Raw genomic sequence first — 24,502 nt, 5'->3', positions numbered from 1 at the left:
CACCAGGGAACCCCCACAGTTTTTAACATTGGAATCTCATTGGTACTTTAAAATTTTTTAGTTTTAAAGATGTGCAAAATTAAGAATTAGTCACTCATTCTACTTCCCCTCCCTGTCCTTCCCCATTTATCAAATTTTATCTGATATCAAATTTTCTCAAGTTATCTTTTTGTTTCTTTCAGCTATTATTTGTGAATATAGCACTTTACCAAGTACGAGTTTGATACAAATAGTCCTTTTTTTTTTTCCTCTCGAAGTATCACTCTTGAAATCCAATTTGTCAGTTACTGTGCATATTGCTGCTGTTCCATCTGTCCTGAAAATTGGAAATCTTGTGAGCTCTCTGTCACTGCTTGATCTTTGCCTCTCACCTAGCCAGTGGGCATTGTTTTCATTTTTTGTAGGTACTCTTAGCTAGATTACTTAATCAAGTACCCAGTCGTTCTTGATCCTGACTTCCCTTGCTTTAGAGGCACTAATTTCCCACATCAGTCGTATATTCTAATGTCAAAATAATTTTTCTTGCCTTTGGCTCCTCAACACCTGCTACACTAAAATCAAGCTTTGAACTCTATGTTGGACTTTGCTTACTACACCCTTTGCTTTTTCTTACACTCTTCATATTCTTCTGTGTAAACTTCCTGCTTTTACCTTCCTACTCCTGATTTTACATGTATCGTTCCTTATACCTGCCACCTTGTTTGCACTGTAGCTTCCAGATAAAATGTAATTAGAAATACATGTTTGGATTAGGTGACAAGCCATATTTAGACCATCTACAAATAAATTAGTGTCTGCTTACTGATACATAATTTGACAGAAAATAACCAGTTTACCTAGGGTAGTTACCTGAGTTTATAAGTGGATGTTCTGGCATCCTACTTTGCTACCCCCATTAGTACTATGATGTGTATTTGTTACTCTAACCTGTACCCTGAATTCTAATGTGAAAGAACTTTATTTTAAATGTGTTCTTCATTCTTCCTCAGTATTTATCCCAGTTCCAATTTATAAAGAGCTCCTGTATCTGATTTGAAACATTACAGCTGAAGGGATTTGGAGAATTTGAGCATTGTACCTTAGAGGGAATTATTAGGATAAGAGGAGTTTAAAGAATTTAGATTATCAAACCTGGAGGCAAGAAAAGTAAGTTATATTTATTATCTGATGGGTGTTACCACTTGATAGAGACACTTAAATGAAAAAATCAGGCCAAAAGTTATTGGCATTTAAGTTGCAGTCAGGAGTAGATAGTTTAGATTAATTGAAAGAAGGACAAAAGATACACAGCTGACTCTTGAACAATGTGGAGGTTAGGGGTGCTGACCCCCTGGGCAGTGGGAAATCCGTGAATAATTTTACAGTTGTTCCCCCATATCCGTGGTTCCGCATCTGCAGTTTCAGCCATGTGGATTGTGTAGTACTGTAGTATCTATTTATTGAAAAAATTCCCCGTTTAAGTGGACCTTTGGAGTTCAAACCCATTCAAGGGTCAACTGTAATTGTAACTGTCTATCCCTTATTTTTCACAGTCACCTAGTTTGAAGATACTTTACTGCTAATCGAGTAAAGCAGGGCTGGGATTTATTGTTTCCTCTGATTGCATACCTTGGACAGTATATAGAAGTCCACCTAGGTATATAACGGGAGTCTGCCTGTTTTGACCTCCTAATCAGGTAATTAGACATGAGGTGATCAGAGTTCTCTACTAGTTGATCGTTCTATATGCTTCTGTCAGTTTCTGGGATATGGAAAATAATTATTGCTTTCTCTTTATCTATGGTCAGACCAAAAGATGCTGTGAGCTAACAATTTTGTTAGCAGTGAGGTTTTTGGAGCATTGTTTGTTAAAACCTGGCAGATGCTATTAAGGGCATATGTGTTTCTTGCAAATTATTAGTTGTAAGTCTTAATGGAGGTTGGAGGTTAAACTTGATAACTTCTTAATATTCTTTCAAACCTATAATTTCCATTCCATTTCCTGGTCCTGTCATTAAATTTTATTATCTTAATTATTTTTAAATATTAAAAATAATTTAATATTTGTTGTAAATTTTATTAGTGTTATCTAGTAATATGTAAACTATATGTTAAATATGAAGTGGGTTTGTTAACTCCATGTGGAGCATGAATGAACACGTTAGTAAATTGGTTAGAGAGTTTTTGCAACATGAATCATTGAATCAAGAATTGCTTGTTTGGGACTTCCCTGGTGACACAGTGGTTAAGAATCTGCCTGCCAATGCAGGGGACACAGGTTCGATTCCTGGTCCGGGAAGATCCCACATGCCACAGAGCAACTAAGCCCATGCACCACTGAGTCTGCCCTCTAAAGCCCACAAGCCACAACTGCTGAGCCCACGTGCTGCAACTACTGAAGCCCGCATGCCTAGAGCCCGTGCTCTGCAACAAGAGAAGCCACCACAGTGAGAAGCCCATGCACTGCAATGTATAGTAGCCCCCGCTCGCCACAACTAGAGAAAAGCCCATGCACGGCAACGAAGACCCAACACAGCCAAATATGAAATTAAAATTAAAAAAAAAAAAGTAAAAAAAAAAAAAAGAATTGCTTGTTTGTTCAGTGAATAATTGTAAGGTAAGAAATGCTACTTAGGGACTTCCCTGGTGGCACGGTGGTTAAGAATCTGCCTGCCAATGCAGGGGACACAGGTTCTATCCCTGGTCTGGGAAGATCCCACATGGGCAGAGCAACTAAGCCCGTGTACCACAACTGCTGAGCCTGTGCTCTAGAGCCCACGAGCCACAACTCCTGAGCCTGAGTGCCACAACTACTGAGCCCGAGTGCCACAACTACTGAAGCACACATGCCTAGAGCCTGTGCTCTGAAGCAAGAGAAGCCCCTGAAATGAGAAGCCCGTGCACCACAACCAAGAGTAGCCCCCACTCTCCGCAACTAGAGAAAGCCCACACGCAGCAACAAAGACCCAATGACGAAGACCCAACACAGCCAAAAATAAAAGAATAAATTTATTTTTTAAAAAAATGCTACCTAATTGTTATAGAGATTGAAATTTAAGAGTGACTTTTGTGGGGGGGGGATACTCTTCCTTTGAAGATAGTAAAGCCATATTATAACTTGTCTTTGGTAAAATGGTGAATTGTGTTCTCTGTTTTCGTGCTTATTTAAAAAGTTTTTTTAGTGGTTCTGTATGCAGTCCTAATCAAGTAAGGTATTTTGCAGCTCCATTTATGTACATTTGTTAATTAAATGATTACATTTTAATAAGTATGAAGTTAACATTTTTTTAACGATTGGTGAATTTGGGGATTTCATTATGATCTAATGGCTGGAAAAATATTTCAATTAAATTAAAATTTAACTTAATGCTAAGTTAAGTTAATTCTAATACCTCACCTTCTGGCCCGTAGTATAAATAACAACCTAAACCTCAAAGTGGTAGTGGAAGACAGTTTAATTGACAATGTAGGTGTTGTGTAATTTAGATGCACTTTGGAGCTATTGCTATGAATATCTACACTAATTCCCTTAATGTTTTTTATTAAGGAAAAAAAGTACAGTGGAATTCTGAACAAAAGGAAAAGAGAAGATTTGTTGGATTAATAACTGCTACCTACCTTTTCATCTTTTCTTAAGACACTGCTTCCTCTGTTGGCCAAGAGAGAGGATAAGAGGAATAATATTTTGTATTTCTTATGTGCCAAACTGGTATTAATATGAGAACATCATTCCCTCTAGGAAGCTTGTCAGTGTTCCCAAGGCTAATCCTTTCCACCTTCCTCCTCCTGCTCTGTTCCATACTAACCTCTCTCTAACTATACTTAATTAACAAAGCAGCAAGAGTGTATTATTTAGAGTCTAATTTATGTTATAGCTGAAATACTTAAAAGGATGTGGAAGAGGAATTAGGCTCTATTGGATGGCAGCAGAAGGGAGAAATGGGTAGAAATGGAAAGATTGCTCAAAGTGTGGAACAACTGTCTAAAAGGACTATTCAAAATTAAGATTAGCTGCCTTGTAACCTTTCTGGGAGTGTTGTAGTAGTATGTTGGACTAACTGACCTATGGGGTTGTTTATAATGCTGGATTCCAGGAATGAATGAATGAATGAATGAATAAATAAATAAATAAATAAATTTTATTTATATAAGCACATATATCTTAATTTTACCTTATTTGTCTCTCAACTGTTACCTTAAAGGTTATAGTTTACTTTCCTCTTTGATTCCATTGTTGACCCATTGGTTTTTTAGTAGCATGTGTTTAGTCTCCATGTAATCATTTTTTTCTCATTTCCTTTTCTGTGGTTGATTTCTAATTTCATGCCATTGTGGTCAGAAAAGATGCTTGAGATAATTTCTATACTCTTAAATTTGTTGAGGATTTTTTTTGTGCCCTAGTATGTGGTCACTCCTAGAGTATGTTCCATGTGCACTTGAAAAGAATGTGTATTCAAGTTTTTTTGGATGTAATATCCTGAAACTATCAGTTAAGTCTAACTGTTCTGTTGTATCATTGAGTATCTCTGTTGCCTTATTGATTCTGTGTCTGGAAGATCTGTCTGTTGATGTGAGTGGGGTGTTAAAGTCTCCTACTATTATTGTATTCCTATCGATTTCTCCCTTTATGTCTGTTAGTATTTGCTTTATGTATTTGGGTGCTCCTATATTAGGTGCATATATGTTGACAAGTGTAAAATCCTCTTCTTGTATTGATCTTTTATGATTATATAGTGTCCTTCTTTATCTTTCTTTATGGCTTTGTTTTAAAGTCTATTTTGTCTGATATAAGTATTGTGACCCCCACTTTCTTGTCATTTCCATTTGCATGAAATATCTTTTCCATTCCCTCACTTTCAATCTATAAGTGTCCTTTGCCCTAAAGTGGGTCTCTTGTAGGCAGCACATTGTACACCCTTGTTTTTTTAATCCAGTCTGCCACTCTGTGTCTTTTGACTGGAGCATTTAGTCCATTGACATTTAAGGTAATTATTGATAGATATGTATTTATTGCCATTTTAAACCTTGTTTTCCCGTTGATTTTATATTTCTTCTTTGTCCCTTTTTCTTTTTCCTTTTGTGTTTTGGTGATTTTCTTTTGTATTATACTTATGTTCTCTTCTTTTTGGTTTTTGTGAATCTGTTGTATGTTTTTGATTTGTGGTTACCCTGTTTTTCAAGTATGTTAACCCCTTCCTATATCTACTTGCCTTAGACTGGTAGTCATATAGGCTCAAACACATTCTAGGAGAAAAAAAATCTACATTTTCTTACTCTCCGCCCCCACATTTTATGATTTTTTAAAAATATTTAATTAATTAATTAATTTTATTTTTGGCTGTGTTGGGTCCTCGTTTCTGTGTGAGGGCTTTCTCCAGTTGCGGCAAGCGGGGGCCACTCTTCATCGCGGTGCATGGGCCTCTCACCGTCGCGGCCTCTCCCGTTGCAGAGCACAGGCTCCAGACGTGCAGGCTCAGTAAGTGTGGCCCACGGGCCCAGCCGCTGTGCGGCATATGGGACCCTCCCAGACCAGGGCTCGAACCCGTGTCCCCTGCACTGGCAGGCAGACTCTCAACCACTGCGCACCAGGGAAGCCCACATTTCATGACTTTGATGTCCTCTTTCACATCTTCATGTTCATCCTTTTGCTGCTCATTGTGGTTATCATCACTTTCACAGAAAATTTTTTGATTTTTTTTTTAAATCTGTGTACTGGCTTATTTAAGTGATTTATTTTCCAGTTGTGATTTTCTCTTTCCTATAGATTCTTACTTCTTTTCTATTTAGAGAAGACCGTTTAATATTGCCTTTAGTTTAGGTTTAGTATTGCTGTATTCTTTTATTTTTGCTTGTCTGAGAAGTTCTTTATCTCTCCTATTCTAAATGATAATCTTGCTGGGTAGAGTATCCTAGATTGCAGATTTTTCCCTTTTAGGACTTTGACTATATCTTGCCACTCCCTTCTGGCCTGCAGTGCTTCTGTAGAGAAATTAGCTGATAGCCTTATGGGGGTTCCTTTGTAATTAACTCTTTGTTTATCTCTGCTGCCTTTAGAATCCTCTCTTTATTCTTAACTTTTGCAATTTTTATTATAATATGTCTTGGTGTAGGTCTGTTTGGGTTTATCTTGCATGGGACCCTCTGTGCTCCCTGTACCTGGATATCTGTTTCCTTCTTTAGGTTTGGAAAGTTTTCAACCGTAGTTTCTTCAAATACATTTTCAATCTTCTTTTCTCTTTCTTCCTCTTCTGGCATCCCTATTATGCGTAGGTTGGCATGCTTTATATTATCCCATAGGTCTCTTATATTGCTTTCATTTTTTTTTCATTTGACTTTCTGTCTGCTGTCCTGATTGGGTGATTTCCATTATTCTATCTTCCAGGTCACTTATTCATTCTTCTGCATTATTCAATCTGCTCTTCATTGCCTTTAGCTTAGCTTTTGTCTCTGCAAATGAGTTTTCTAATTTTTCTTGGTTCCTCTTTATAGTTTCTAGTTCCGTTTTACAATACTCTGCATTTCTGTTGATAGCCTTTCTTAATTCCTTCAGTATTTTCATTAGCTCCGTTTTGAAATTGGTGTCTATTAGACTGAAGAGGTCTGCTTCATTTTCTTCCAGGGGAATGCTCTTGGTCTTTCAACTGGGAGTGGTTCCTCTGCTTCTTCATTTTGCTTATATTTCTCTTACTCTGTGAGTTTAGGAGAAACAGTTACCTACTGCGGTCTTGGAGGGCTGTTTATATGTGGGGGTGTCTCTGTGTTGCTTGTGTGGGTTTAATATATTTGGTGTGCGGGCTGTTTTAGTATGGATGTCTGTCGCCTCTTTCCTCAGCATGTGCTGGTTGTCATCCCGTTGATAGAGGGTGTGCCCATGCGGTGGCAGGTGCCCCGTCCTGGGGTCCTTGGTGGTGGTGGTGGCAGCTCAGGCACGCCCCTGGAGCACGCGATGGCAGCGGAGGCGGCTTGCAACCACTCTTGGATTTCGGGCAGGTGGTTGTGGAGACCTGTGACCACTCCTGGGGTCCGGGAGGGAGGAGGTGGGGACCCGTGACCACTCCTGGGGTCCAGGAGGGTAGAGGTGGGGACCCCCGACCACTCCTGGGTCCGGGAGGGCAGCAGGGGGGGGTCCCGTGACCACTCCTGTAGAGATTATAGTTTATATATGATGGTCTGTTGTTTCTCTGTGGTATATCTGGATATTGATTCATTTTTATTTGTCCTGCTTAGGACTTAGTATGCTTCTTCAATCTGCTAATTAATGTCTGTCTTTGATTCTGAAAAATTCTCAGTGTTTATCACTGAAGATTCTGCCTTTTTCTGTTTTTCTTTTTGGTGCTCTAGTTAGACCTCTGTTAGAGCCTTTCGTTTTTGTCTTCCTTTTCTCTGAAATGCTCTTTAATATTTTTCATCTCTATCTATTTGTGTATGTCTGGGTAAACTCTTCAGATATTCTTCCAGTTCACTCATTCTGTCTTTAGTTTATCTGCTGTCCTGTTTAACCAGTAATTTGAGTTACTAGTTTCAATGTACATAGCAAAACTTTTAATAGTAGCAAAAAAAAATCTGAAAAACTACAAGCCAAATGCCCATCAACAGCAGAATGAAAAATACATTTGGTATACAATGAAATGTGATACAGCAATAAAACATGCAGATTGTAGCTATGTACGACAACAAGCGAGGTGAATCTCAGAAACATAATGTTGAACAAAACCATACAAAACTAAACAATATATAATTTAAACCTATACAGACAGTTGCGGCAAAGTTATAAAGAGAAGCAAGGAAATAATGAACACAATTCAGTTTAGAGATCACCTTAGATGGGTTAGGTTGCAGCACCTGGGGGACTTCAAAGGCAGTGCTAATGTTCTTTATCTTAAAGTGGGTGCTATTGTGTCATTCTGCCATACACATATTTCCTAAATTTCTTTTGTACTTGCTCAGTGAAAACATTTAAAAATCCTTAAAGATTTTAAATAGGATGTGCATTGAGAACAAATGAATATAAGTGTAATATAATTATCAGCACAAACATCTTCTTTGAAGAAATATGTTTACAGAGTTTAGGATTGACTTGTTCACATGAATTATTGAAATTTCATATTACTTAATAGCAGTTTTTAAAATCTTAAAATATCATAATTTTAAGATACTAATATACATATTCTTCTATGTTTGTAATAGAAAATATAACATAAAATTATTTATTTCAAACCAATTTAAAAAATTAAAGTACAGGTCTCAAATAAGTATCATATACTCACATCCTTATTTATAAGCCCTCTGACAATTAAGCCCTCTGCTGTTTTTCTCCCATAATTGACATGACAGCAGTCTGTGAAGTTACCTGTGTGATTATATACAGCTTGGAAGTACTTTAGGTTATTCTTTGAAAATAAGACTTCAAGCAAAACATCTTGTATTCCTTTTGCAGAAATGTTGCTGAAGTGCTGCTGAAAGGGCCAGAGACGCAAGGATTTGGGACACATTTTGAACCTTTAAGCTGTCTGACATTGACCTCCTTTCATTATTAATAAAGAAGAAGCAGGAGCTTAGGATGTATTAACACCAACTCATTAATATACTAACCGGACAATGTTCTGCAACAACTCTACATTGTAGAACTGGATTGGCACAAAATAAAATAATTTCTTATTATACCCAGCTTATAATATGACTCGATGGAGGAAAATCTGATAAGCATGAGGGAAGACCATTCTTTTCATGTTCGTTACAGGTAAGACTACTGCTTTCTTAGTGGGTAATTTTTAATACTTGTTTAAACGTGTATTTAACTCTGATCATTTCAGATTTAAATTTGAAAGTACTAAAAATATACTAGCCATAGTTAGAATCTACTTTAAGCAGTGTTTTCTTTCTGTTGTGGTTGTTATAAGTTTTTATATTCTTTCTATAGGAAAATGGTAGTAGAGACCAATTATTTACTATAGTTTGTTTATTAATGTTCTGTGGAAGAGTTTATGAATAGTTACTTTAAATTTCGTTACTCTTTATATAATGCAAATATAAAAATGAAAGATATTTCTGAATCTCTGAGGGCAGAGGATGGATTTTGTAGTGTGGTTGGCTGAATGACCTAATTTTTCTATTAAAATTTTTAGTGATCTTCTATAAACGAGCTTTTAAAAAATGGGTATTAATGTTGGAATGGGTGGGTACTTTCTAAACATGATAAACTAATAGTTTAATATTTAGTGGTAAAACTGGGGGCTTCCCTGGTGGCGCAGTGGTTAAGAATCCACCTGCCAATGCAGGGGACATGGATTCAAGCCCTGGTCCGGGAAGATCCCACATGCCACGGAGCAACTAAACCCGTGCACCACACCTACTGAGCCTGTGCACCACAACCACTGAAGCCTGCACACCTAGAGCCCGTGCTCCACAACAAGAGAAGCCACCGCAGTGAGAAGCCCATGCACTGCAACGAAGAGTAGCCCCCGCTCGCCGCAACTAGAGAAAGCCCATGAGCAACAACGAAGACCCAACACGGCCAAAAAAAAAAAATTTAGTGGTAAAATATTAATGACATTTCTGATACATTTAGGAAGAAAGCAAGAATATCTGCATCATCATTATTTAACATTTATTTTGGAAGTTCTGGTCATTGTACTAAACTAAAATAAAGACAAACAAATATTAGAATGGAAGACAGTTATTAGTAAGGTGATTAGATATTAATAGATTCCTTATCAAAACTGTTTAAGTTATTGAATAGTATTTTAAAAACATCAGAACTTATGGCTTTGAATTGTATTCAAATCCCTAATGAGTGACGATGTTTGATACCAAATTTTGGATGTCTTAACACATGCATAGGAAATAGTGAGGAGATTTATTGTCCTTTGCTTTGGAGCAGATGGTCCATGTTAGGGCATGGTGCCAAGGAAGTTTATATAGCTAAGCTGAGAGCATTTCTATTAAAAATTTAAAAGTTTCAAATAAAAGAAAATGGAAGACATTCACCATAATTAAAATGAGCTTTTAATAGAAATGCTCTCGCTCTACCCTCTGGGGCATAGTTCCAGGAACCTCTGTATCCAGTGTGAAGTCTTGCCAATTTTACCTCCTAAATGTTGCTCAGATTTATCCATCCATCTAGATCCTCCCCACCACTGCTACAGTTCAGTGTAGCAGTGAACTAAATCGTCTTCCCTCCAGACTCCCCTGCATTCTCCATTATCTCCACTTGGAATCTGTCTTTTAAATTTGCCTCTAGAGGGCTCTGTCTAAAAACACAGAGTTAACCATGCAACCTGTGCTTTAATCCCTTTGGTGGCTCCTAGTCACCTGTAGGGCAGAGCCACACTTAATATAGCGCACAAGAGCTTCCAGTGCTGGGCCTCTACCTATTCCTTCACCCTCACTTCCTTCCAGTCCTCACCTTGCACTTTGAGCTCTGGCTCCCTGTGCATGACTCAGTGCCTTTGCTCATGCTACACCCTATGACTTGAATGCCCTTCCCACTTTCTTGGTTTAGCTAATTCTACTCACTATCTAAGATTCAGTTCAGAAATATTCTCCTCTTGGAAACCATTTCTCAACTCCATAGTTTGGCTATATGCCCTCTCTGTGCTCACATATCGTGTGCATATCTCTTTCTTAGCACCAACTGTATTAAAATTCAGTGTATCTGTTTATATGTTTGTCTCCTCCTCCCTGCCACTCCCTTCTTTTCTTTTTTTTAAAAAATTTTTATTTTTTGGCTGCACCGTGTGCCATGTGAGATCTCAGTTCCCCTGACCATGGATAGAACCCACGCCCCCTGCAGTGGAAGTGCAGAGTTTTAATCACTGGACCACCAGGGAAGTCCCCGCCACTCCCTTCTTTGACCATTTAGCTCCCTTAGGGCAGCCATGATGCCTAGCCTGTGGTCTGGCTTGTAGTCCACATTTGATGGAATTGTCCATTGAACTTCACTGGATATAACCATCAGATGAACCTGGTAAGGTGTTTATCTGTCTTGCTAAACGTTTTCAAGAGTGGTTTTCTTCTTACTACTGTAACAATAATAGATAAGCAGGAGCGGATTGTACCTCTGCCTATAAGAAGGTCTTAGATTCATCCTTTTTTCATGGTATAGCATAGGTCAAACATGGTTATACATTGATATAGGACTTCACCAAAAGAAATTTAAAACTCAACTGTTTGTAGTAAGACTATACCAAACAAATCTCTGGTTTCATCAGTGCTGTAAGATCAGCATTCTATACACTGACTGGATTATTGTATAACTGCAGGTAATAGTTTGTATCCCTTGTGTTAGGAGTTACGGCCCAATCAATATAGGTTATTTTTTTACTCTGGAAAACACTTAGCATGTAGAGTTTTATCCATCTGGTTCTTTCATTGAGGAGGTCCTCATCTATCTCTGGAGGAGCTTCTGTGGCACAATAAGTTTGTAATTTTGAAGTGGAATAATTCTTCAGACACTAAGAAACCTCCTGAGAGATATCAGAATGCTTTATGAAATAGTTTACAACTTACTTGTGGAGGCAGAGAGAAATGGAAACTGATAGTAAAATGGGATTTGTTTCTGAACTTTTAAAAAGCGTGCAATTGATTTTAAATAACTATCGTTAAATTTTTTAGGAATGATAATAGTACTGTGATTATATATTTTTAAAAATTTATTTATTATTTATTTTTTGGCTGCGTTGGGTCCTCATTGCTGTGCGCGGGCTTTCTGTAGTTGTGGCGAGCGGGAGCTACTCTTCGTTGCGGTGCGCCGGCTTCTCATTGCAGTGGCTTCTTGTTGCTGGAGCACGGGCTCTAGACGCACGGGCTTCAGTAGTTGTGGGACGCGGGCTCAGTAGTTGTGGCTCGCGGGCTCTAGAGTGCAGGCTCAGTAGTTGTGGCACATGGGCTTAGTTTCTCCGTAGCATGTGGAATCTTCCCAGACCAGAGATCGGACCCATGTCCCCTGCATTGGCAAGCGGATTCTTAACCACTGCGCCACCAGGGAAGTCCTGATTATATTTTTTGAAAATGGCTCCTTATCTTTTAGAGTTACATACTAAAATATTTACTAATGAAATTATATGCATTCTGGAATATACTTCAAAAGAATCTGAAGTTGTAGAGTGAGGGTGGAAGTAAAGATGAAATATATATTGATAATGTATCATATATTGGTAATTGTTGATGTAGAAGGATGGATGTATCAGGTTCATCATTTTAGTTTGTCTGGTTTTATATTTCTTTGAGAAATGTCCTTGTTCATACTTGTTACTGTGAATAACAAACATTTCAGTACTTTAATGTAAAAATTAGGTTATCGCACATAAGTTGTAAAGGAATACAGTTTTGGTGTTGAATTCTTCAATTTTGATAGATAAATATAGTTGTTAATATTCTTTCTGAAGAATAGTTTGAGGTAATGTGGAGTGGTGCAAAGAACACTGGATTTGGAGGCAAAGACAGGATTTCACTTCTCAGATTTGTCATTGTATGATCTTAAGCAGGTCACTGAGCATCAGTTTCCGCTTCTGTAATAATACCCATCTCAGAGCATCATTTTGATAATTAAATTTGATATAATATATAGTAGAATCACTTTAAAACTAAGTTACCAATCAAAATTTAAATTTAAATCAAGACGGTTTTGCACTTTCCCTTTAAAAAGTAAACTGGAATAATTAGATATATGTGGTAAATTGGATGGATGAAAATTGTTTATGGGGGCTAGGACTGGTAATGGAAAAGATCCACGCCCAAGTAGAACACAGAGAAGGTGGAGCTAAGGGCTGTAATGAGAGAGTGGACTGCCACAGAAGACAGCACAATGGAGAAGGTGCAGGGCACTCTTGCTTTGATCTTAAGTCCTGAATCCCATCATTTATTCTTAATTAGTATGTAAGCCCTTAGAAGGGAGAGTCAGATTTGGACAAAATTGGTTATTAAATTTTTTTAAATGTTGTAGCGTCAAGATTTTAATCCTCTTTTGCTTTAATTGATATACTATAAACACAAGAAACCAAAAATAAGGCGGTAAAAAAAAAACGAGTTGTAGAAGAAAAGTAAAAAATAATAAAATACAAAAATTAAAATAAATTGAAATGATATGTTTGTGCAGAAGATGAGGAATTAAAGCTATAATGTTCAATCTGTTAACAAAAATGAAAACATTTCAGTCAAGGATAGTAATACTGTCTTTATAGTTATTAGAAATGTACTTTTTTGATTATGTAATTAAATAGGCCATTAGGAAGACTAAAAGAAACTTTGTATGTGGGATGTATTTTAATGGAGAGCTATTTTCCTGGCTTGTCTTCTACTCTGGGTATGTTCTTTGTTTTCAACCCAACTGGTAAACAAATGAAGTAATTCTATTCTATCATAGAGACAGAGAGGATATAAAATTACATTCTCTGTTACTATTTCACGATCTTCTAAAAAATTTATAAACCAACCTGCGTTGGCTGTTTTGCAATTAGGTATATTTGAGGTGTTGGAGATTTTGCCAGAATATTGACTTATTTTCCAATAAAATATACCAGAGCCATAATATATGTCAAAATAAACTCTAATAAGCTAGAGAGTTTTGAGCTTTATTTTGGGCATTCGTTACTGAAATAACTTTTCTAAGGTAGGTGCTCCTGTAGCGCAGTCTCACCTCATGCACTTTAAGGACAGCTGTGTAGCCAGCAGGGTTCCAGGTAGCTGTCACTGTTTCCAGTGAGAATTATGTAAAATACCTTTTTAAAAATTTGTAGCTCTTATGATACCATTCAGCCTTATAGCTAACTTTTGTTAGATTCAACAGCATTTGGATTGATGGTTCCATTGTAATGTTGTATAAGTTTAAGTCCAGAAGGTCAAATATTTGTGGTGAAGATATTTATTTGAAGAAAATGCTTCTCTGTTTTATATGGATATACTGTTATTAACTTCCAGTTTTTACATATGAATAGTGCTGACAAAAAATTAATCAATAGTCAATCTTAGAAAGAAAGGGAAAATTTTATTTGTGCCAACCTGACTGAGGATTATAACCTGGGAGAAAGTCTTTCAGAAAGCTTTAAGGACTGTTCTGTCTTTGAGAGGTCAGTGCACAGTCATAAAAGTCTTTGAGACAAAGGGTTTTACATCAAAGTAACATGTTGACAGTTTACATAGTCCAGCAAGGTGAGTAGTGGATTATTGTGACCCTTACAGGATTGAGAAAGGAATGTTGTGTCTTTACTGAGTTACCTGCTGGCTCCAGGAGGAATTGCTTTTTTTTATTTTACTTTTTGGCAAGTAGGCATTCCTGTGTCTTCTAAGGGGATCTAGTTAATGTATAATGCAGGTGCACAATGCACACTAAAGGGGAGAGGGTAGTGGCTCAAATGGCAAAGAAAATTTTATGTTAATTTTTTTTGTCCTGCCTTAAAAATAATTTTGTTTCATCAATAGCCTTATCTCTAATTTCCTGGCCAGCAACCTAATCGTCCTGAACTGATGGTTCTGGTGTGACTATTTCTCTACCTCTCCCTCGGTGAAATCATGTGCCATCATTAGTATTCCATTGTATGGTGGCATGTAATTATTTTTAAACAATACTCTAGTGATGGGCATTTAAATTGTTGGTAGTTTTTTGCTGCTGTGACCATCCTTTTACATATATCCTTTTGAATTTGTGTATGTGTAGCTTTAAGATAAATTCCTAGCAGTGAAATTGCTCAATATATAATTTTTTTCCATAATTGGTATCATGCTTAAATTAAAATTTGTTAATAGGAAAAAAACAATGTATTTTATATGTAAAAATATCTTTTCCAATTTTTTTCCCTGTGATAATTCTTAGAAGTTCAGTGGTTTTAGTAGACAAATAAAGACAAGTAGTTCAGGTACTTCATCTAGCAAAAATAAAACCACATTTTTACATATTAATCTTTTGCTGACTCATTTCTCTTCACACATGCAATACACCAGTAACCTCATAAAACCTTAAACAAAAAACATCTTTTTTTTTAACTCTTTCATCTTCAAAAATACAGTTCCAAAGGGCAGTTGTCGCTTGTGAAAGACAAAAATAGGCTTTTTTAATTTGAAATGACCTATAAAGAAAAATAAATACAGCAATTTAAGGTTTCCAGTAAACTGGTTTATATTTCCACGTGCTTTAGCTCTCCCCCCACCCCCACCCCCTAGTCTGATGTTGAAGCAAAATGTTAAAAAGAGGTTAACTTGCATTATTTTACCTTGAGCCATAAAGTGAGGGTAAAGTCACTAGTCTAACTGTGAACAAACAGTAGCCTTTGGCTAAATTACCTGAATTATTAAAAAAAGATACCTGGATGTAAAACTTAAAAATTACCTGTCAGAGATGACTACTTTCATCTGCTTATTCTGAGCCAGAAGTCTGCTTTGAACCTTTGTTAATTGGCTCTATTAATCTTAGTCCAGACTTCTCATTTAGCTTCACCTGCTTCATTTTCCACTTTTACAATTCCATTTTAATTTACGACTCTAAGGAAACTTGAAGTTTTATAGACTAAAAGACAGCACCTGAAGAAACATATTAATTGACCTGCTACTAAAACTACAAAGTGTAATCATATTTGAATGAGTTTAGGGTGAGTGGTGGTTTAATTCATATTTCCTATTAAAGCAGTGATACTCAACCCTGCCTTGTACATTGGAATTACTTGGGGGCTTTTAAACAATACTGGGGACAGACCTCACGGCCAAGGGAGCGGGACCCAGCGTTGAGTTTTAAAAAATGCTCCACGTGAGCTCTGCTGTTGTGCAGCCAGGATCAAGAACCACCGCTCTGGTGGAGTTGCTCAAAGCTAATTGTAGTAAGGAATAATTTAGTGCTGCTCCAAAAATTAAAATGCCTGATGAGCTAAATCAGAGTCTTCCAAAGGATGGTGTTATACCACTGGTGGAACATAAGGTAATTTTACTCGCTTTTTTATTTTAATACTTCCATATTTGTTTTGAGGTGCATTAGAAAATGAATGTAAGTATCACATCAAATTCACAGTTTCGTAGATACTGCTTTGGGTGAAACTAGATTTTTTTTTTTAACAGCATGTGCCAATTTAAAGGAATTTGCCAAATTTTAGAAACACATTTAAGTGAATGATTATGTAGTACATAGACATGGCAGAAATCATGAAAATGGTGAAGAAACACAATGGCAACTTTGGTGAAGGGCACCTACTAAAGGTTAGGATTAGAATCGGAAGTAATGGTGCTTTTTCTCCTGGATATATTTATAGTAACTTAATTTTTCTGGCTTTTAAAATTCAATGACAGACTTTGAGAATTAGAATTTCTGCAAATCTTTAACTCATTGCTTCCTAACGTAAAGTTTCTTAACACTTAGTTCTTTCATAGAAGTGTACCTTGTGCATCAAGATATTTTGCTCCTCTATTTTTCTAAGGTATAGGTGATCCTGGGGTGATAAGACGGGGAAGGGGGGGGGTGTGTGTGTGCTCGTGCACGTGCATGGACACGAGTATGAGATAGGGATGTGTGGTAGGAGGGGTTGATGGACAGGTTGAGTAGATCACCTGCATACCTGGATAGAGAAGAGTATTAGTTATAGGACTTCACCTCCCACAGGCACCCCTGTTCTCCCCAAACTCTCAGAAAGTCTGTAAGTCTGCCACAGTTCGGAACAGTTTAGGAAAAACTACTAGGTTCTCTCATTGGTAAAGTAGGTTGCTCTGGGTGAGCCAAGTAAAATGAGCTCTGTCGATGAAAAAATTAATCAGTGGATCTAAGAAAGAAATGGAAAATTTTATTCAAGCCAAATTGAAGATTATAACCCGGGAACACCTCTCAGAAAACTCCGAGAATTGTTCTACCTGTTTGAGTTATGTAAGTTTTTGAGACAGAGGGCTGTATGTTAGATGACGTATTATTGACATTTTACACAATCCAGATTTACACGTACAAAGCAAGTAATGGGTCAACAAAGCAAGTAGTGGGTCATGGAGTCATCGTGGCCCCTTAAAGATTAAGAAGGAAGGTTATCTCCTAAGGAGTTGTGACCCTTGATGAGATTAAGAAGGAACGTGGTCTCCTAAAGATGTCTGGTTAATGCAGATGTGCAATACACAATAAAGGGGAGGAAGGAGGCCAAATGGTCAAAGAAAAATTTTATGTTTAAATTTTTCTTATCTTGCCATAAAACACGAATTTTATTTCATCAGCTCCATGTAGAGGTCTTTAGCTATCATATAAATAAGACCTCTGTAGCTGAGAAACGTTTGAATAGGCAAATAAGCTTTTGCTATAAATAATAGTTTACTCTTTTATCAATAATGTATATATACTTCAATTATAGAGGCTGCTGTTGTAAGCAAGAGTAGCCACAGTCCACATTTAAATTATATTACTGGAAGTTAAAACACTGTGGTGCATTTGTAATGTAATCTTGTAAATGTCTGTCCTATATAATTTTATAGAATGGAAGCTTCTTGCCTAGAACTGGCGTTGGAAGGGGAGCGTCTGTGTAAATCAGGAGACTGCCGTGCTGGTGTGTCCTTCTTTGAAGCTGCAGTTCAAGTTGGAACTGAAGACCTAAAAACACTTAGCGCTATTTACAGCCAGCTGGGCAATGCTTATTTCTATTTGCATGATTATGCCAAAGCATTAGAATACCATCATCATGATTTAACTCTTGCAAGGTAATTAATTTAAGCTGAATTCTCCCTAAATTAACTGTCACTTTAAAACACATTTTCATTCAATTAAAAAACTAACAATACATTTAGTGAGTCCTAATTTATTAGCATTGAATTTTAAAACTAATCTTTAGGCTGAACACAATTTAATTAAGTAAATGAATAGTAGTGAAATGATGCTAGAGTTTAATTAAATGAATGAAAATTAATTAAATTTAAATACAGAAATGTAAGTTTAAGATTTTTATTTAAAGTAGGTTTCAAGGCTAATGGGTCTTTCTTACCTTAAGCATGTCAACTGTTCTCTAGGGAAAACTGTATTCTGGCTGCTTTATATTTTAACACACCATTTGCTTTTTTTCTTTTTTTTTTCACCCCAGGACTATTGGAGACCAACTGGGGGAAGCTAAAGCTAGTGGTAATCTGGGAAACACCTTAAAGGTTCTTGGGAATTTTGATGAAGCTATAATTTGTTGTCAGCGACACCTAGATATTTCCAGAGAGCTTAACGACAAGGTAATAAGGAAACATTAGATGGTAGGCCAAATGTTTTCATTGAAATTGCTTTGTGTTTTAATCCTACTTAATTATACTGTAGTTTATCTAAAAGTTAATACAAAAAAAAAAAGTATTTGTAGAAAAGTGGAAGAAAAAGAGAGACATAATGAAAAATTTTTAATAGATGAGAAAAAAGAAATAACGAGAGGTCCTTCTTTCATAAGTAGTCATGTGTTTGGTTCTGTATGGATGGCTAATGTAAACATTTCTTTCTCTTGACCATAATATCAAAGATATTATGAATAAATATATGTGATAGCATTATAATACCTGGCCTCTGATTTCCAGTTGTAAACTGCTGTTATCTTCATCTAGGTGGGAGAAGCAAGAGCACTTTACAACCTTGGAAATGTGTATCACGCCAAAGGGAAAAGTTTTGGGTGCCCTGGTCCTCAGGACGTAGGAGAATTTCCAGAAGAAGTAAGAAACGCTCTGCAGGCGGCCGTGGATTATTATGAGTGAGTAGCATCAGCAGTCATGTGGCCCACCCAAGCCAGTAGTAAGTTTTTAAGTTCGGCAAAGGTTTTAAAATCATAGACTAGTAAGTAAAATAAACCATCAAATCATTGCGAAAATGTTATAGTGTTGTATTAGAAGTAATCCCCTCCCTCCCCGGGAAAACTTTCATTTAAACTGCAGACCAGTGCCACTTAGTGGCACAAACAAGAAGCATCAATAGTTAGTCTAAGTTATTAGGAGTAAACTTAGTCTTTTATCAATAGAATTTCATAGAACTTTTTAGCTATAGGGGTTCTAAGATTAACTCTGTCCTGGACTCTGGGCAGGAACCTACCTGAATGGTTGAGTAAAATGTTCCCAGTTATTTCCTATAATCACCCTCCAGCATAGCTATGTCTTTTAAATGTGGCACATTATGGTTGTAAGCTTATTTAAATATTTTTTTCCTGATAAAGAGTTTAGATTTGTAAATAAAGTCAATAAATGTTTTTCTCAAACTCATCTTTTCACAACTTTTTATTATCACTTAGGGAAAACCTATCACTAGTGACTGCTCTGGGGGACCGAGCAGCCCAAGGACGTGCCTTTGGCAATCTTGGAAACACGCATTACCTCCTTGGCAACTTCAGGGATGCAGTTATAGCTCATGAGCAGGTATGATGCAAGGCTTTGGAGCCAGGTCGTTTTCTCCATCAGTGTTTTGAACAGTGATTAGATTATTCTTTAGTTTTATTATAGTTACATCTAATTAAAATTTTCTGTTTCAGCGTCTCCTTATTGCAAAAGAATTTGGAGATAAAGCAGCTGAAAGAAGAGCATATAGCAACCTTGGAAATGCGTATATATTTCTTGGTGAATTTGAAACTGCCTCTGAATACTATAGGTTAGTCTAATATTTCTGTAGATAAATGTATAATGGGTAGTTATGCAATCCAAAGAATCATAGGCTTTGGGTTTAAAACTTTTTTTGCTGCATACAAGCAGCAGAACCTTGGGCTTTCTAAGTCTCAGTCTTCTCATCTGTAATGGAAGATATCAATATTTGGCTTTTGGAATTGTTATGAGGATTGAATGAAAGAATATATTAAGCACTTATTTAGCACAGTACCTGGCACATGGTGCTCAATACATATTATTGTACCTAATATTTAATAGCAGCAGTATGGCCCCTTTATATTTTTTTTAGCTTTTATCTTTAAAACATTATTCTTAATGAGATTCTAAACATTTAAAATCCTTTAAACCTGTTTAGCATGTATGGTGTGTATAGTTATATGCTCCCACACCACCACCACCAGTTATGGGTTTGCAGAGAGGCCACAAGAAAACTTGGTAACAAATAGATGCCCTAGTTTCCTCCAGTGATCACTGAATTTCCCGCCATCATCCTACCATCTTATCGAGCAGTTATCCTCCCACCCTCTCTGCCCAGCTTTGATCCTCTCTGTAAGCTGAGGCCCCGTTCACTTACTCGAGGAGTTAGTACTCCCAGCTTCTTCTGTGGCAGGGTCTCTTTAATCTATCTGTAGACTTGAAGCATACATGATAGCAAAGTTTAAACTGCTTCATATTGCCTGCCCTGTGCTTTCTAGATTGTTCAGAGTTTTCTCTAATTAGTGGGAAGTGAAGGCCCATACAGACCTTAGGCAGAAGCCAGTTTGACTGAACCAAAGACACAGTCTTGATTGATTTATATTTTATTGTTGAAAAATCCATGAGAGAGTTCTGGAAAGTTTATCATCTAAAAAAGTAAAATTGCTTTAGGTCCATCTAAAAAACTAGAATGTCATCCCATCCTCCTTTAAACTTCAACTAATGGTTGATATTGGTTGGTTGACTAACTATGACTAGTTAGATGTGAAATATCCTTCCAAATAAAGTACATCACTATACAAGGAGCATATGTTTTGATTTTAAATACAAAAGTTTCTTATATTTTAAATCCAAAACACATAGGAAAGTCTCAATAAATGATGTATTTGTATTAAATACTGAAAAGTTCTGTAATAAAGTGGATGGAGGCTGTCTGACTAAAGAAGCATGAGTATAAAGTAATGAAATTTACCCCTGCCCCACACACCCACAAACAGGTAGAACTCAGAACTTTACACATATTCCAAAAATATTGATTAAAAATATTTTTGGAACTCTTCTTTGTAATTGTTTTCAGGGCCACACAAGAAAACTCTCTTAACATTATAGATCCATAATAGAAAGGACAGAAAGCAGTAGTTTGGTAAATCTACTTTAGTAATTGAGTTTGGTTCCAGAAAGACTTCCAATCATTTACTAATTAGCTGTACTCTCAAAGAATAACAGCGTGCCAGAAAGGGTTGTGCCACAGGGCCGGAAGCAATTCCAAAAGTCTTCCAAAAGTGTTTGAGAGGGCGGGAAATGTTAGAACAAGCGTGTAGCCTCCCAAGGTAACAGCTTTAAAGGTATCATCATTAAACATATAATTTCAGGTTTGTTTGCTTAAAAAAAACTATCATATTATCATATAGTTATAAATGATATGAAGTATTTATACTGTTTGGCAGAAATTATAGGACAGAGTCATTTAAATTACTGGATCCAAAAAGCATCTGTAGATTTAAGCACTGATGATAATAATAACAAAACATATTAACATTTATTAGCATCTATTGTGAGCAAGATGCTATTCTAAGCACGTTATACATACTAATTCATTTAATCCTCACAAACCCCTGTGAGGTGTTTTCCTCATTTTATGTAAAAGGAAATTAGTGCATAGAGAGGGTGAGTGACCTGCCCCAGTCACAGAGCTACTAACTGACAAAGTTGGGATTTGAACCCAGTCAGCCTAGCTCTAGGGTCCATGCTCTTAATTGCTACACTAGCTTCTCGTTGATTCCACAAGGTAGAATTTGGTTAATATTTAAATGTAGCATTTAATATTGTTCATGAATCAGTGACTAATGGCCTATACATAACAATTTTAACTAAGTATTTTCAATTTTGACAAAATGTAAAGGCAACAGTATGATTGAAAAGAGAGGGTACGTGGACAAACTTACTTTACGTTATTGCACTGCAACAGCGAAAGTTTTTTTTTAAATGTTAAAAATACTGTGTTAATCTTTAGAGGCACTTGATCTCATGCATCTGTTCTCCTTTTCTCTGGGGAATTAATAGGACTCCTACATTTATTCTAAAAGTCTGGATTTGCTTTTTGTGTTTCAAGGACATCTTTTCATTTTATCTAGAAGTAATGGAGAAAATATGGGATATTAGGATCTGAAACAGATTTACTTTAAAGGCAGGAGGAAAAGAGAGTTTTATTTTATGGTTATTATAGCCAATATAGTTATAATAGCCATTATGTAAGAATTAATTTCTTTTTTCAGAAAGACACTACTATTGGCTCGACAGCTTAAAGACAGAGCTGTAGAAGCACAGTCTTGCTACAGTCTTGGAAACACATATACTTTACTTCAGGACTATGAAAAGGCCATTGATTATCATCTAAAGCACTTAGCAATTGCTCAAGAGCTAAATGATAGGTAAGTTATATACCTTTTTACTATAGTTATGATAAAATATAGATACATTGTTGAATCCCTAGAATATTTCCTTTAAATTTCTTTTTTTGTTTCCTTTGTTTTCTTTTTAATTCCTTTTTAAGGAATTTCCTCTGTTTCAGTAACATCCTCTGTATGTTACTGTTTGGAGGGCTAGAGTGGATTAGAATGGTTCCATATATATAACCTTGAGCCAAGATCAGTAAATAGGTCACAAACTCAGTTGCCTGCAAAGGTCCTCCTGACTAGGTCAGAGTGGAAATTGTAGTGAAATTAATAGGCCCAACAGCGTTAAGGGGACAGCTGCTGTTCAATTCCAGCTAAGTGTTGCCTGGCAGGAATGAGGATCCAGAGCCGCCTCTTTTTTCAAGAGAAGCTGGAAGTCCTGAGTTTCATATAAAATCTTCTGATTTTTAAATGTTGATGGTTAATTATTCTTTTTTTTTTTAAACTGTATAAAAAAACAGAATATCTGTGCAGGACTATAGTCTGTGATGTTTGCTTTAGTAGGATAGATTTTTATCTCAGTATGAAGAACTCTGTACAGTTACTCAGAATGAAGTATGCTGCCTCAGGAGGTGAGTTCTCTCTTCCTCATGGTGTTCAAATACAGACTGAATGATTACAGACTGAATGCTGGTAAGGGTGCCATGGAAAGAAAATGGGGTAGTTGAACTGCAAGACCTATCCCTGAGACTTTACTTATAATATACTGCATGTTTAAAAAGGATGTTTTCCATTTTAAAGCTTGACTCTGAGTTCATTATTATCTGGTTATTCTAATACAGTCGTCCCTTGATATCTGCAGGGGTTTGGTTCTAGGATCCCTGTGGATACCAAAAGCCATGGAAGCTCAAGTCTCTTATGTAAAATGGTGTAGTACAGTCGGCTGTATCCGGGGGGTTTCTCAGATCACGGTTGAATCCACGGATGTGGAACCTGAAGCAGGCCAACTGTATGTCTCTAGTATTATGATAGTTTGTTCTTTATAAGAAAGACCAAATAAATCCAAAGCATTGTTTATGCCTTTAATTACTACTAGATAGATTTTATTCTTCACACAGACCTCCTTTCAGATAACTGCATGTTAGCTTTGAATTATTTTATAGAATTGGTGAAGGAAGAGCATGTTGGAGCTTAGGAAATGCATACACGGCTCTAGGAAATCATGATCAAGCAATGCATTTTGCTGAAAAGCACTTGGAAATTTCAAGAGAGGTATGAAACTAAAAAATTGTTATCTGTGCTATTGTGATTCACAGATCTGCAGCCCTGTTATTTCTCTAGACTGCTCCTATATGGCTTAGTAATAAATTTAATTATAAATTGTTCTCTTGGCATACGAACTGCACAGAGCATTTTGAGATACAGATCAGCGGTATGTTTGCACTGGCCTTGATGTAGGAAGACAGGAAGGAAAAGCTGAGCATGGAGGAATGGGAGAATTACTAACATGTGCCTCCACTGTCCCCCCATCTCTGCGTGGAAAAGTAGCATGGTATGAAAGGAAGAACATGGCTTTTAGAATCAAGGACTGGTTCCTGTTACATTTCTGCCATTTGCTGGCTATTTGAGCTTGGAAACTTTTCTGAGCATCATTTCTCTCATCTGTAAAATGGGAATAATAATAATATCTGCTTTGCAAATTGTTATACAGATTAGAGGTAAAGTATATAAAAGTACCTAGTATAATGTCTAGTGCTAGCTTAATAAATACTGTTACTGTAGGATGGAAATACAGTATTCTAAGGAAATTGTATTCATGTGATGCCAAGTTAACGTGTCACAGAGTAACCTACTTTATTATTTAAGGTAGTCATAGAGATTAAGAGCAATCTAATATTTAGAGAAGTAAAGAATTGGTAGAATGTAATTATCTGTCCTCTTGTCATATTTTAGTAACTTTCCTTCTCTTTCTTCTTTAAAATACTATTAATGAGAAAACCCATTTCGTTCATAGTATTATAATTTTAAAATAACTATTTTCATCTCTCTTTTTTATTTTTTTTAACACACACACACTGTATTTTATTTTTACAAGAGATAAATAGACTGACACCAAGCATTGTACATGGATGACCACAACAAAAGCAACAATGATTGCAATTACCAAACATGAAACACTCATTCTATGTCATAATATTGACATTCAGTCCAGTAATCCTCCACTGTAACAGCTCCTTTACTTTGCAGTGAAAATTGATTTGTATATTCTTTGCCTCTGAGTCCTTGTGGGATTTTTTTTTTTTTAATTCAAACAGAAAGTCACAAAAATTATACTCATCCTCATCAGTTCACTCAGTCCCATGTAACTAATT

At 36.5% G+C, this 24,502-nt stretch overlaps 1 protein-coding gene across 3 annotated transcripts in view; it reads left to right on the top strand.

Annotated features, from left to right (window-relative positions):
- GPSM2 (G protein signaling modulator 2) overlaps positions 1-24,502 on the top strand; it is a 72,871-nt gene that overhangs the window by 5,655 nt on the left and 42,714 nt on the right. The window contains exons 2-9 of one of the 3 annotated variants that reach the window (XM_082450633.1): positions 8,648-8,719; positions 17,407-17,628; positions 18,006-18,141; positions 18,499-18,641; positions 19,173-19,296; positions 19,410-19,525; positions 22,011-22,166; positions 23,294-23,402. In XM_082450633.1, the coding sequence (XP_082306759.1) occupies positions 8,664-8,719; positions 17,407-17,628; positions 18,006-18,141; positions 18,499-18,641; positions 19,173-19,296; positions 19,410-19,525; positions 22,011-22,166; positions 23,294-23,402 (1,062 nt within the window). In that variant the 5' untranslated portion in view covers positions 8,648-8,663. Of the gene's footprint in view, positions 1-8,416; positions 8,720-17,406; positions 17,629-18,005; positions 18,142-18,498; positions 18,642-19,172; positions 19,297-19,409; positions 19,526-22,010; positions 22,167-23,293; positions 23,403-24,502 lie in introns of all 3 variants that reach the window. The other 2 variants (XM_082450632.1, XM_082450634.1) reach the window with 2 other exon arrangements.

This window comes from Balaenoptera physalus (genome assembly GCF_965194825.1).
Source record: "Balaenoptera physalus genome assembly, chromosome: 1".
Taxonomy (NCBI): domain Eukaryota; kingdom Metazoa; phylum Chordata; class Mammalia; order Artiodactyla; family Balaenopteridae; genus Balaenoptera; species Balaenoptera physalus.
The sequence above is the reverse complement of the archived record's forward strand: the minus strand, read 5'-3'. Positions and strand labels throughout refer to the sequence as shown.